Source organism: Cariama cristata, unplaced genomic scaffold, assembly GCF_000690535.1.
Source record: "Cariama cristata isolate BGI_N322 unplaced genomic scaffold, ASM69053v1 scaffold16092, whole genome shotgun sequence".
In the NCBI taxonomy this organism is placed as follows: Eukaryota; Metazoa; Chordata; class Aves; order Cariamiformes; family Cariamidae; genus Cariama; species Cariama cristata.
In genome coordinates, this window is record NW_009604557.1 from 72,946 (window position 1) to 87,685 (window position 14,740).

Sequence of the window (14,740 nt, forward strand, 5' to 3'; positions counted from 1 at the left end):
ATACTTTTGGCAGGCGTACTTTTGGAGGTACTTTCCTTCCCTGTCAAGAGTTTGGCTTCACTTCTCCAAGAAAAAGAGGTGGTACCTATTTTGAAAGAGATAACATCTTTGCTTTCCTTACCAAACCCCTTGTTTCACCCCCCATTAAGGACGATCCTGAATTCTGTTACTCGCTGGCAATTCTCCCCAAGGATGGTAGTACACTGGCACTAAATGATAGGCTGCTGCTTGGGTTATACAACAGATCCACTGAAATTGAGGAGCATTAGAAATCATCATTCTTTACGGCAATAATGTCCAAACCACTCACCCAGCCGCAGTCTGTCTCTTGGGAACTCCCATTTACTGCTGTCGTAGGGAAGACGGTCACACTGCTCGTCCAGAGGCATTTCCTCTGGATCCATTATAATTGACAGGTATCCTGTTTTAATATCTGTGGCATCAGGCTAAAAACAAGGTGTGGAGAAATTATTCACAGTACTTACACTGTAATTCTAATGGGAGAGAGCTGTTGTCTACAAGACTGAGTGCTGTTTGGGGAGTTCCCTGAATTCCAGACTTAGCTATGAAATTTATTCTGAACCATGAATGCATCACTTCAGCTTCCTGCGTCTCTTTTTTTTGTACCTGAGAAATAAATGTTTATGTATGCCTGCCACTCATGGGTGTTGGGAAGAGTCACTGATTATGTTGGTAAACACTCTGAGGACACAAAATCTATCCCTGTCTTCTACCTGAACCTGTTAAAGGAAATCGGTGCTTTTCTATGGGAACTCCATGGGTTGCACTTCCTGGTGCGCTACAGAGCGTTTTGGCATTTTCATAGTGTTTTGTTTTGCAGTCCTGATTCTCCATAGTTATCCACTTCATGGCTATTGCTTATTACAATTTAAAATTGATTGAAAGCTGGTGAAAACTGCTACTTCTAATGCTGCTAAGTGAGAAATTGTGATTTGGTGGGTCCTGTGAGCAGACTTGCATGGGTGTAAAATGTAATAGGAAACTCACTGTTGTCCACAACTCGGTTAAACTGAGGTCAAGGAGGAAAACGTGAATTGAATCACTGTATTTGCAATAGGAGGGGAAATTTTACTCAAGTATTGGGGAGCAGGACTGGGACTGCAGTTTGGTGAGCTTCAGAGCAGAAAGCTGTGGTTGCCTTTCTGTTTGCTGTTTGGTTTAGGAAAACCAGACCTAAATTCCTTGGAACTTTACTGAAACCTTACTTTTTTGAGTCACAAAATAGAGGTGAAAGAATAGCAAGACTTGGAGACAAAATAATCTGTGTGGTTTGAGCTCATTTCTAGAGCAAAAATCCTAGGATCTTTCTTAAAACAGGGCCCCCTTTAATACCTATGTTTCAGAGACAAATGCTGAAATCAAGCCCTCGGTTTAGAGGATTTAGGATTTTTTTTTCAGTTTTCTAATCTTGCAAGCCAGTTTGACTCATAAAGGAGGAGCCTAATTTTATGGTACCATGGAAACGAGTGCAAGTGATCTCTTGAGAAGTCAGAGGCCTATCAGCAGAAATCTTGGACTGAAATTTTATAGGAACATTTTGCACAGTTTTTCTACCATCTGTCCCAAACATTCGGCCCTAAACTCTGATGCTACACATAAACTGGGCCCAATCTCAGACCCTTTGTGCAATATGGAAGCTCTCTTACTTTTCTCAGTTTCCGAATGAATAGGGTCAGAAGAAGCCAGAAGAGAGTAGCAGCTAGACCAGTGCAGACCAAAATGATAACTTCAATGTTGGATTTCTCCTCAGAACCTGTAGGTTAAATGTACAACCAAATTTTAAATGTAGCCAAAGTCCATGACTGAAAAACAGTTCTCTGCAATCCAACACAGTATATGCATTTTGTCTTAGCTTGGACCTCACCTTGTATTTTAATGAAAGCTGATGTGCTGTCTTGGCCCATGTCGTTGGACGCCTTGCATTCATAGAGCCCTTCATCATCCTTTTTCACTCGCTCAATGACCAAGGTATTATTTTCCATGGAAATTCCTGTTGTAAGGGATTTTGGTTAATATTATCAGAATAACCTACCTGCCTACAAATGCTTTTAGGAGACAGAGAACTGAAAGTCAGCTCCCGTCCATGCAGGCCTGGTACGCACTGTTGTTAGAAGGCATTTTAATACTATGCTTCTCACTGTGGTCTGGCAACAATCCTGCCCGGACATTTTTTTTGCTCTTCAATTTACCTGTGTAAATTGCTTGGGGATCATTTAACCAACAGCAAATGTGGCTATTAATTTGTCCTGAGCAGACAGAGCCTGAGAAAACTTCTATGGCAGTTAGTGATGGGAAGATAGGTTTTCTGACACCAGTAAGATACATTGGGGAAAAAAGGGAACCCAGTGAAATTCTTGGAGAAAGCTAATGTCTTGGAGGCTGTGGGAAGTGATGGGAGTTGTAACACATGGAACATGGAAATCAGCTTATGCACATCCCTGGAAAAATCACGGTGTGGAGCAATCCTGGATTCACAGGCAGCCGGGGGCTAGAGGTGGAGTGGGAAGAGGGAGGTCGCCTAGATAAGAACTATGTGAGGCTTTTCTACATTTAATTTAACACATTTAATTTTTCCTGATTTGTGGCACAAAACTGAGAGCTTATCTGTTTCGCTAAGGTTATGTTTGGGGCAGAAATAGGGAAACAGGCCAGGCTTTGAATCCAAAAGGGAAGGACATTTTGAGTTTCTGGGTGTTCTACCTATGAATCCTGTTGTTAACAAGAGTACTGCACATAACTTGCCATGCACCGTGCTGAAATATTTACCCTGAGGTGTTTTTTCCAAATATTTTATTTATGTTTCCATTGGTTGGATGAGTTACATGCTTGTCCCTCTAGAATTATTTATAAAATTTCAGTAGCTATAAAGGGTTTCTCTCAGAACAGTCTGATTTGAATTATGGATGAACCTAGATTTCCTACCTAGTCCAAGATGCAAAATTAAAGTCACAGGACCAGCTACTGACGTGGGATTCTCCATGATTTATTGGAGATCTCAGGACAGAGAGATGAGAAGGAATTCCTGGCTCAGGTAAGGGAGCCTGTGCTCCCTGCCCATGGTAGCACTGTCCCTGTACTGCTCTGTACCAGTTGAGCTGTGAGCACATTCTCATTACTGTGTTGTGGCGGATAAAGAAGGGATGTGTAATACGCCGTGGCGTGCCCTGGACCTGACTGTTAGGTGACTGCCCACAGTTTGCTGCAATATAGTCTGATCAGGCCCCCAAGGATGTCTAACAGTTCAGGCTTGTGTTTTCAGACCCACCTGACAAGCAGGTACGCTCTCTGTCTCAGTTTTATACACAAACTGTTGTCTCACACAAGCAGACTGAACAGCAGCACGCTGCACTCCTTGGTTTACCAACGCTGTGCTAATGCCTGCAGACGTGTCTGCTGACTCTGCAGACACGAACACTGCCACATGCGGAAGGCAAGCTGCATAAGCAGGCGTTGGGTTGCAAACAGTTGGCAGCTTTGACCTCAAAGTCCAAGCTGGAGACTACTGCAGTGGGCTGACGTATTTGGATTTGTGTGTGTGTGTTTCCTGAGGCGGTGTATACTATCCTGACTCAGCTGGGCGTGCAGTAGCCATGGAGTTGTAGGTCCTATGCTTGTGGCAAACCTGCAGGCCCGTGATCCTGTGTTATGTATAATAGTGCAGCACGCTCGGGAAGCAAGCACGCTCACCTGATGCTGCTGAAATGGGGTAGCCGTTCTTCTTCCACGTAATCTGAGGTTCTGGCGTTCCACTGACTTTGCACTCCAGGATGATCTTGCCACTGATGTTAACCTCCAGATCCGTGAGGTTTTGTATCACATACGGCGCTGCCTTTGCTACAGTCACAGAGGAAAACAGTACACAGTGAGATTTCAGAAGGCATCTCCCTCAGCTCTGCCATCTTCTCTCCTTTGGCCACCTGCATGACTCTCTGGGCTGGGTGATCAGTGGTAGCAAAAACCCCCCAAAAGATTATGGGACAAGTGGGTGAGTTTATTTGGCTTATTTTCAAACTGACTAAGCTTAGACTCGGCTTCAGCTTGAGCCTCCTTGAGTTTCTCATCCTCTGAAGAAAACAGAGGATAGTGACTGTGTACAGCAAACGCAGAATGAATACAAAAAAAGAAAGGAGGAGGCAAAGAGAAAACAGTTCTAAGGATTGTGTGTCTTCCATCATGAGGGCAGTTATCTACTTACTACAAAGCATGTTAACCTCTACTTTGTGTTCATTTATAAAAGGTACAGGAAGGCAATGAATAAAATCACAAGCACAGCATAAAACCCCCATAAAACCTGCAATAAGGACAGTAGCTGATGGGTGTTAGTACATTTAAAAGACCTTGTTTGTATAGGGGAAGGAGGGCTGGTTTGGAGGGGCATTTCCACACTTGTTCTCCAGAAGGACTGCCTCTCCAACATGTGCCAGACAGATAACAGACCCCGGCAGTTCTCAGAAGAATGTGATCAAGGTTCCAGTTCTCCCATGAGTGTATTCCCAGTTTAGCTGTGTTTCTCCCATAGCCATCATGTGTAGGTGTCTGTGTAGGTGGAAATTTGACTAAACAAATAAAAATATCTGCCACGAGAGAGAAAAATGAATTGCCTGGATGCAGAGTGCAGAGAAAGCCCAGTGCCTCCATGTCAGATGATGCTGACAGGTGGCTCCGGTACCGACAAGCCAAACCGCTAGCACTCTCTAATACCAGGGTGAGATTCTTTCTCTTCCTCCGCACTTCAGGAAGAGGCAGGTGCTCCTGCCATTTCTTAAAATAAATCACCTCCCACTCAGGTATCAGAGCCGTGCTAGCCACAGCTGTGGCGTGGGTGAGCATTTTTTCCTTGTGTGTGTGTCTGCATGGAGGGGGAAGGGACCGTGAGAGTGTGGTTGGCTGCAGGGGGTAGGAGACTGCATGGGAAATGTGCCCCTTCACTTAAACAAGGATGAAGCCAGCACTGCATGGCCTCGTTTTTACCAAAATGACAAGTGTGTATGGCAGCATAGCTGTCCCTTCAGTGTCTCATTGGCCATTAATGGAGGTGAAGAAGCCAATTTGAGAATCACTTTATAATTCGGCTTCTGAAGGTCACTCTTTTGCACCCTGGCTTGCTGCTGTTTATTTCAATTCTACTCCATTTCTGTACTTTGGGTTTTTCTTCACCATTGGAAGATAGCTAATAAATTCACCCGTTTCATTCCCTGAGAAGGCTTAGAGCTGATCACTCACTTTCTTCACTATGAAGCAGAAGAAACTTTGCTCATTTTCAGTGAGTTTCTACCGGAAGAAGTGTCCTGCCCTTTGTATTCACATAGCCAAAGAAACCAGGCTTCAGGATCTGTAGTGTTTCTTTTTTTATGAAAATAAAAGAGTTGGGGGGCTGGGTGAAAGTAAGAAAATACTGTTACTACAATGAAGTGCATCCCACTTACCCAGAATAAATGCTACACGTCACTTGATTATATGCTTGACCAGTGACGTTTCTGTTTGCATCTGCTGGGTGCAAATCTATTTAGGTATCTGTATCATCTTGGCAGCTGTAAGTGGGTAGAGTCTTCTACCAAAGTCATATAGATCTGGGGTGACAGTCCCAAATGATAGAGTTGTGCTGTTAGTAACATGGTAGGTGATGCCTTTTCTCCTCAGTCAACACTATATCTGCACCCAGCATGGAGTTAGGAAGATAAAATGCAGCTGAAATCACCTTTATGTGTAAGGCAAATATTTTATACAAAACCAGCAGTGGCTGGGTGTCAATCCACATACAGTAATGGGAACCAAAACCCCAAACCAGAGCCCAAAGTCTGTATTAGGACAGTCCCTAAGAAATGCTGGGCACCTGCTGCTTTGAAAGGCTTCAAAGGGAGCAGCAGAGACATGGCATTTCTGCTCCTGCAGCAGAATGACAGCACGTCCCACTGCCGTTTTCCGTTGGCAGGACCTACCTCTGACGAGGAGCTGAGTGTGCTGTTCCAGCGTGTCGGTGCTGTTGTGCTGGTTCTGCGCTCTGCACTTGTACAGGCCACTCTGTTCCTTCGTGACGTTGGTAATGACCAGTGTCAAAGAAATGGAATAGTTGTCAGTTTTCTTGATCACTGAGTCACTGAGAGCCACCTCTGAGGAGGGGTAATACCAGGCCAGGTGACTGTAGATGTACTTGGAGGCCCGACAGGTCAGCCGGACGTCATTCCCCACGATGGTTGTGACTTGTGAGTCTGTTTGCAACCCAAACGGCACATCTAGGAGGAAGAGAAAACATGTTTATGATTAAGTCACAGCTGAAAAGATCTTTGGCTGCCTGGTTGCAACTTGATGGTCAGATTTCAAAGACCAGTCGTAATGGAATGAGCCAATTTTAATGAGACCCGCATTTGCATGTGCAAACAGGCACTGGTGCTTGTGAATTAGGTAAGTAAATGTACCTCTCACGTCCCAGTGCTGACCTGTGGTAGTGTAGCCCTCAGTATTCTAATCATTACATTTGCAAGTAATGAATTGAAAGTTTATAAATAGAAGTAGTTAATGGACTAAGAGAGTTTAATGAAGAGAGATTTCTATCCAGGTAGACAAATGTGTTCGTGAGCTCTTCTCATTCTATCAGCAATCAGCGCTTGGAATTATAATTGCATAAGAATAAAGAAACCTATTCCCATTCCTCAGAAGTAACACTCTCTTCACCACTGAACAATCTTCCCAATTCTCTCTTATTTCAACTATGCCAATATTTATTTTCATCACATGTGCCTTGGTGGACATCTACTTGATCACTGAATGGATTAACTGATCTAATGATGTATAAGTCCTCAAGGCCTTTATATTTAGCAGAAAAATACTTTGAGGCATAAGTCCAGTCTATCCACAAAAGAGTAAGTTGTTTCTTGCTGTATTTTTAGTAACTTTTCACTCCAGGAAAAAAAATCAATTTTCCTGACGTGGCAAACTGAACCCATTAGAAGACAAGAAAAAATGCTTCTGAGTAAAAATGCCAGAGTCTGGCCTACAGACACATTCCTATTCCTGCATTAGCCACCAGACACCTGCAGTTAAATTGTGTCCAAAATATATTATTTTCTTTTTTTATTCTGTCTGTTTCAGTTATCAATCCACCCAGCAGACTTGAATGAAAGTGCATTGATAACTACAGTGACCTGGAATTATTCTTCTGTCTGTTAGGTCAGGATTTTCAAGGAGCTGAGAGTTATGAGGAACCCCTTATAAATTTTACCAGGTGTAGTATGGGGATGGGACACTTTGGGAGGACTTACTCTGGATTACCTTCAGAACATGAACAGTGTTTGCAATAAATCTGACTGATAGATTATTGCTTCAATACCAAGCTGCTAGGAAGATGCTTTCTCAAGCTAGGATGAAGTGGATGGTACTTTGAGAAGGACAGAAGTTAAAGGGGAGCAAGTATGCACTGCAGTTGCAATCCAACAAATTCCACATGGGAGCTGGAATTTGGCCAGGGGCTTACACTGCAAACTCTTGCAAAAAGTTCTGCCGAAGCTATAGTTGAGCATAAATAGTGACGCTGTTGAAAAAACCAATCTGCCTTATAATAAACCATATATTACATAAAATACAGAACTCTGAAGGAGCTTTGAGATATGATTAAAAGTCTCTCTTCTTCACAAGTCATCTGGAATAGAACCAATAAGCTTTGCTTCATGGTTTTTAAAGGCTGGCACCAGAAATATTTTACAAAAGATCCAAAAAGAGAAGAGACCCCTCAGGCCACAGCTGTGGAAATTGTTATTTTTCTTTTCTTCCCTTTTCATGAAATTTCAGTTTACTTTATGCAGTGTTTTGTTAGGCTCAGTTGCTCTCTTTCTTGCTTAGTGCTAGCTGTATGCTCAAACTGATTTGTGTAATACATCCATTCTTCACATCTGATGTCCTGTGGTTCTAACATGTCAAGATGATGCTTATCAAAAAGGGGAAAAGTCTGAGGCCAGCAAAACTTCTCTAAACAGGAAGAATTAAGGTCCAGTGAAAACACTGGGATGTGGCATGAGCCGCATCTCAGCGTCTCTTCTGAATCTGTCAAACCAAAATACGGAGAAAGTCCCTCTTAACTTGACTTTTTCTTAGTTTCTCTTCTAAGCCTTTGTGATTTGCTCCAGCAAGAGTATAATACTAGGGTAAATGGATCTTTGGTTAGACTCAGTTCTTCAGTAAGCTCAATGGTCTGGCAGACCTCCTGAGATCCCCTCCACCCTGAATTATCCTATGATCCTACGTGCTGGGTCTCAGTGAAAGTATAAAGGGATTCCAGGTAAAGCGATGAGGTAGGTAGGAGTTTGGTCACGTTACCCAGGGTAAAACACAGGGAACCCCTGCAAATCTGCAGGGCAAGCTAAACCTTGGCCTGAAGCGGTTAGGCTGGCAGCCCTATTTGCCCTTGCTTCTGCCTCTCAGGAAGCCTTTTCTTCTGGAGAATTTCTTAAAACTTGCAGCCCTGTTTGTTTTGCAGGGTGAGTTTCCCTGAATGGCTGTGGGAGAAAGCCCACCCCAGGGGAAATACTGCATCCCTTGGGATAAGGCATTGGCTTCTGTATGGCAGTGACAGCAAGGGCTGGAGCACCCAGAGATCTCTGACATTTTGGTGCAAATCCCTAGTGAATTTTATGTGTTAATTTCCAACCCCTAAATTGTGAAGGATGCTCGATAGTTTCACCTTGCCGCTGGACTTAACCAGTGCAGGGTTTTTTCGACCAACTTAACATTCTAGGAGCAGAGGGCTGGCTTGTTTTTCTTATCATTTCTTCCACTGACATTTTTTATTTAGCATTTTGAATATTTTTAGCTGGACCAGCACTGTTCTCTTCCATCTTGTTAGCCTTTCAAGCAGCTCTTTCAGCTCCAATAGAATATTCATTGATTTTCATTACAGTGGAAGGAAAAAGAGAGGGAAAAAAAGAGTCTCTTGCTCTCCTCTCTCTTTTCTCCTCCTACCTGGATTATCTGGGGAGTAAATGCAGCTTTGAGACCACATTATAAGTCAGTTCATCTCTTAGACTACTTTGCTTACACAATCTTGAACCTGAGCAGTGATTAACTTCCTTTCTCTGAACAGTTACAGTGTTTTATAAGACTCCTAATAAGTTGGCTAAAAGAATGCACCATGGGGCCTTTTCTCTTTTATCAGCAGTCACCAAACATTTGTCTTTCGTATTGTATTACACTGTAGTAGCTGCGAATTTCACTCTCGACTGTGAGGGATTCCATGGCAAAATAGGGAAATAAGCCATTGGGGGAAGGTAAAAAGTCAGCATAAATCAAAAGAAAGTCTGGCTCCATTTGTATTTACAAGGAATTAATTGTTTTTAATTTCCTGTGCTTTGCACAATAATCTGTGTAATTCAAAACTTCTGCTCTTTCCCAGATTCCATCCCTGTGCCTGTCAGGGTCAGGGGGTTGCCATCAGGCATATGCATGTAGGGAGAGTGAGAAAAAGAAAGGGTGAGCCCTACCATCTGAAACAGTGCAGAGCTTTTCATAAATCCTGTAAACATGTCAGGAATAAGCAAATTGAGAGTGGCAAGCAGTTGCAGAACAGCCCAATTCATACATTGTTGTAGTATCTGATAGCAGATTCTTATCTCATGCTTGAAATATAATATTTTCTTTCTGGTAGAAATCTTTAACTCCATTTTTCTGAGTTGTTTTTGCAATTAGATAAGCCCTTGAAAAACGGCTTTTGTTATTATTTGTTATTCTTATCATAATTCATTTATATTCCAAGAACATTCAGAGGTTTCATATGGGTGGGATCCCATTTTGTTGTACATCATACAAAGGCTAGAATTTGATTTACTGTGGACCTACAGTAACATATATAGTTGCCCTTTCCAAGGCGCAGACCAGAGATTAGAAGGTAAATAGTACTTGTTCATGGCAGAGAATACCTCCAGGAGACATCAGGTCAGCTCTTCACTGCACTAGGAAGGCTGCAGTCTGCCTTGAGTGTTCTTTGGTGTGTAATGGGTGGTGGGCAATGACACGAGGCAGTTCTGAGCATCTGATGGGTCGCCCATATTGCCTCTGCCCATGACAAAACAGTCATCTGACTTAAATGGGTACACTGGTGTCAAAACTGTGGTGGGCAAGACAGGCAGGAGACAGATTTTGTTTCCACAAGAAACTGTAAAAAGGATTTACACAAAACAAAAACACTGCAATAAGAGTTAGGCCAGGGTATGATGGATAACACTGCTACTGCATTGCTATGGGAGTTTCTGCTGCCATGAACAGCTTTAGGAGAGCTTCAGTGGGACGCTGACAGTCAGGACATCTGCAGAAAGAGCTCAGAGAGGCTTCAGGGCTGTCACTGAATAAGATTTCTCATCCCGTTGGACCCCTTATATGGTTTGGTTTCAGCGTGATCTCCAAACCCTGTTGACCCTTCACTGAAGTGAATTCTGCTGGCAAAGAAATGATTTAAAAATAGATATCAGTGCTATTTCTAGAGTCCGTGGGAGTTTTGGGGGGGTGTTCTGCAGTGGAAGAACAAAATGGCTGTTGACATTATTCCATCAGGATAAATACATTTTTCTAAAATGAATATGGTGGTGATGAAAACACCAGACTGAAGTAAGGCAAGGCCCCAGAAAGCAGGTGCAGCCTGGACAACACCCGATGAAGGTTCCCTGTAACACTGTGCTGTGTCCTGAGGAAACATTTCAACTCTGACCTAGTGGAACAGGTTTTTGAGGGAAGAAGAGAGTTTAGCCTCTGTATCATCTTCAGATTTATTCCCACGGAGAAGTTAGTTAAGCTCAATTCAGCCAAAATGATTGAAAGCAGCTCAGGATCCGCTAGCTTGTTTGTCGGTAGGAGATAATGGGAGATCAGGTCTTTAGAATCAATAAATTGCTGAATTAATTGTGGAGTCCCACAACTAGCAGCTGTTTTGCAGAGAACAGAGCACTGTGAAGTGCTATGAACATTTGCTAGACGTTGTCCTAAAGGCCCTCTCATTGCTTGTGTGCTCTCAGACTCTCACAGCCTTCATCTCAGCTTTTAGGTTCAATCTGCATAAAATTAATCAGCCTAGCAATTGTAAAGTGGCCTGCTTAGAGCCTTATGCTTGTGGACTTCCCCCATTTGGTATCTCACAAACTGTCCCTGAATGTCCCTTCAACACTGAGACTAGAGGCAACTCCTGGGGCGAGTAACCTGGCAGTCACTTAGCCTCCTCCAAGTGCACCCAGTAGAAGACAGTGCTTTTTTTTTCATCTATGAGGCAGACCATCAGCAGCAGCTCTTAGAGCAGCCTGGCCATGTGTTGGACTAATATGCGTTACTCAACTGAGGACCATCATGTGAAGAAACCCAGCAGCAGGTCACTCTGCTGCTATTTTACCACTGCAACATGACCTACTTTAGGATCAGGATGGCTACATTTAGAAAGATTTCATTTCTTTCTAATCCATAAACACCACTATTTTTAAACACAGCACTTATAAAAGTCAGTCATGCTTGTTCAGCATCTGCCGCTTCCCCAGAATGGCACAGACTCACAGTTTTTTCTTCACAGGCAAGAATATATCTGTCTTGCCAAGCCCTGTTCACTGCCTGGTCTGTTTTGGTGGAAACATTTCCACCATAACTGCTGCCAGTAATTTTGTCCAGTGATTCATTTCCTTCATAATTAAAATTGCATGATTAAAATATTTGTGTGTCAAAACATTGCTAGATTGATCTTCAAATAAAAAATCTGAAATATTAGCTCACTGTGGGGGGAAAAACACTACATAACTTTATTATTAAAATAAAACATAGTTGTGAAAGGTGCGTGGATTGATCTAACCCTTTGCATCTGACCTTATGCTAGTTGCTTATTTAGTTGCTGCAGCATTGGTTTTAGTCACCAAGTATTAGAAAATTCTGTGAATAGCTTGGGAACGTACAGCTTTGAGTAACCCATCCAAACATAATAGCTGGCAGAATTCAGAGCAGAAACGAACCCACGTGAAGACTCAACACTTGGAAGTGGTGAAGTATAAAATTAATAGCTGGTCTTCAGCCTCCCTTGGACATCTGAAGGACCTCTCATGTCTGAGCTGTATCTCCCAAAAGTGCACCTTGAAGGGCTTTTTCCTAAGTAAATAAGAGTTAGGGCTTTGGAAAATATCTTTTGGAGGCTTAAACCCTCTTCTGTCTCCATAAGGCATTGGGCTAGTACAAAGAAGCTGTAAATGGAGGTGAAATATTTCCCCCATGTGGCACCAGCTTCATTATTGTTGGGTGATATTTTTCATATTGGCACTTCTGTGTAATAAGAATGATAACAACATTTAGTGAGCCCTTTTTTTGGTTAGCCCGATTTGAAATGTGCTAAATTACTTTAGAGCAATGCAGTCAAACAACACAGGATGCAAGAGAGGCAGAGGAGTGCAGAGCACTGCCACGAGCGAGTGTCGCCCTGAGAACTTGCTTCATGGGGAAGAAACCAAGTAGTGAGAATCAGACATTTACCTTCCAGGACACTTTTGCACTCTTTGTTCTAAAAATTGTTATTTTGATGCAAATTCTACCAGCCAACATCCACTCATCCAGAAAGTGAGCACAGAAATTATTCAGTTTGTTCTGGTTAAGCACTTGAACAAGGCTGTCCCTGGACTCTTCTCTTTTTTTAAACTCCCAACTCTCCTAAAAGCATTATGTAGGTCTTGATCTCACTACGAAAGAATTTCTGTGTTGAAAGGTTAAGCAGATATTTGTTTAGATTTGTGTTCTTTGGAGAAATAGCATGTCCACCTCCTCCCTCCTTAAAGGGCACTGGAAAGGCTAATTGCTCAGGCAGGGATCCAATGTCACAACAACTCCCAGTGATATCAGCCCTGGAGTAGGTCTGAATATTGGCCTTGCTCACCTTTGCTATGTCTACTGACTTAATTGGAGACCAACCGTTCTCCTGACTCAGGGAGAGGCTCCAGGCCTTTGGAAGACTACAAAGAACTTAGCCTTTGCTAGAGGTTTCATGAGGACAGTGCTCAAATGTCATGAGTGTTGCTTTAAGACACAGGCAGCCAGACTCAGGGTCTGCATCTGCACCTTGGAAAGGGCAAAAGGGGCATCAGGACTGATGCTGGACATGTCAAACTCAGCTGTGCACTGACGCAGGACCCAACCTTGCATGTGGTGAAGAGCCTGCGACTGTGTGGGAGTGCTCTGAAAACACAACATGTAGGGATTCCCAGCAGTTTTAACGAGCACTCACCTGCCATATAAAACTTTAAGGTAAATCAGACCATCAGCATCTAGTCTTTGTGTAGTGTCTCTTGTGGTGTTTACCTGAGACGTAGAACTCAATGCTCCTCTCTTCTTCGCCGATCTTGTTTGAAGCCACACAGTAATAGATTCCTGATGCGCTGCTGTTTTCCATAGTTAGTGTGCTCACAATCTGCCAAGCAAAGAGAAAAAAGGAAAGGCTTTGAGTGTAGCGTAGGCTTACCAGACAGGCTTGAGAGTACCGGGTAAGTATATGTTTTATGGTAGAAAAAGAGTTAACAAAGGTGTTTCTAGTAATGAGTGAAGCTCGCAAACAGACAAGTGCTTCTGTTAGGGTTTTGGTCTCTCATCTCATATCACCTCAGCCCAGTTAATTCTCTTCCCTCATCATTCCTAAACCTTCCCCTTGTTTTCTTCCTGTCTCCCCTGTGAAAAACAGGGTTCCCCTTTGACACACTGCCAAAGTCTTTGTGTGACAACATCAGCAAAAAGTTAAAGTGAAGGACCTGGAAGATTCATCTAAGACACTGGAAACGCAGTCCCACATCCATCTATTTTCTTTTCTGCTTTTCAGTTATGGTTTCCGTGGGTAACAGGACACCCACATTTGCATGGGAAGCAGGTCATTCATATGGATGTGGTATAAAGAATATTGCAGGATTTTGCTTTGCTTTGCTATAACCCCAGAGAAGGAGGGGATAGATGTGACCCCTTTGGGCCCCAGCTCACAAATTGTGCTTGGAAGCCCCTTGATTCCATAACCCTTCCTCAGAGCATTACCAGAACTTGTGCGGTGAGTAAGGAAGCTTTGGAGAAGCTGCCTGTGCTAAGCCACTTGGCTTAGAAAGAAAGGGAGGATCATGAAGGAGAAGGAAGGAACACTTGTCCTGGGCTTCACCACATAGAAAAAGGAAGTGGTATAGTTACTCATGGGGCTGAACTCAAACGCATCCTTAAGAACTTGTGTTCCTTAAACATCCTAAGCCCCCGCTTCTGTATAGGGCCTTCTTAATGAGGAGCCAGCCATGTGGCACTCCCTGTCCCTGTCATGATGCAACATCACAAGCTCATGGAGGACTACCCGCAGGTCATGGCTGTGCTTATTTCTAGTACTTCCTTTGGGCTGCTAGCAAGAAAGCAGGGTCTAACCCACCAAGACGGAGATGTTCTTGCAAGATTACTTTACTTCCCCTGCAGCCATTCACCCAAGGAACTCAGAGCCCTCACATTTGGAACAAATATCACTTTCTTTGCTGTCCTTTCTAAGGACTTTGAGAATCAAAACTTATAACGCCCTCTGGCCCTTTGTCCTTATCTCCAGAGAGCGCTTTGAAGTGCACAAAAGCATCTCTGGACTTTCTTTTTAATATCCTAAACTAAACTCACACAAGGCATTCCTTTACTCCTCATACAGCTGCACCATGAATGTGTCTATAGCCGTGCGGGATGTATTTTCAGAGAGTTACTTAAGATTTTCTGAGCTTCG

At 43.1% G+C, this 14,740-nt stretch overlaps 1 protein-coding gene across 1 annotated transcript in view; it reads right to left on the bottom strand.

The window, feature by feature from the left end:
• Positions 1–14,740, bottom strand: part of LOC104158109 (vascular endothelial growth factor receptor kdr-like) — a gene marked incomplete at its 5' end in the record, with an annotated part of 71,026 nt that overhangs the window by 31,694 nt on the left and 24,592 nt on the right. The window contains 6 exons of the mRNA XM_009695676.1: positions 311–446; positions 1,668–1,774; positions 1,886–2,011; positions 3,709–3,855; positions 5,961–6,254; positions 13,318–13,426. Coding sequence (XP_009693978.1) covers positions 311–446; positions 1,668–1,774; positions 1,886–2,011; positions 3,709–3,855; positions 5,961–6,254; positions 13,318–13,426 — 919 coding nt within the window. The remainder of the gene's footprint in view (positions 1–310; positions 447–1,667; positions 1,775–1,885; positions 2,012–3,708; positions 3,856–5,960; positions 6,255–13,317; positions 13,427–14,740) is intronic.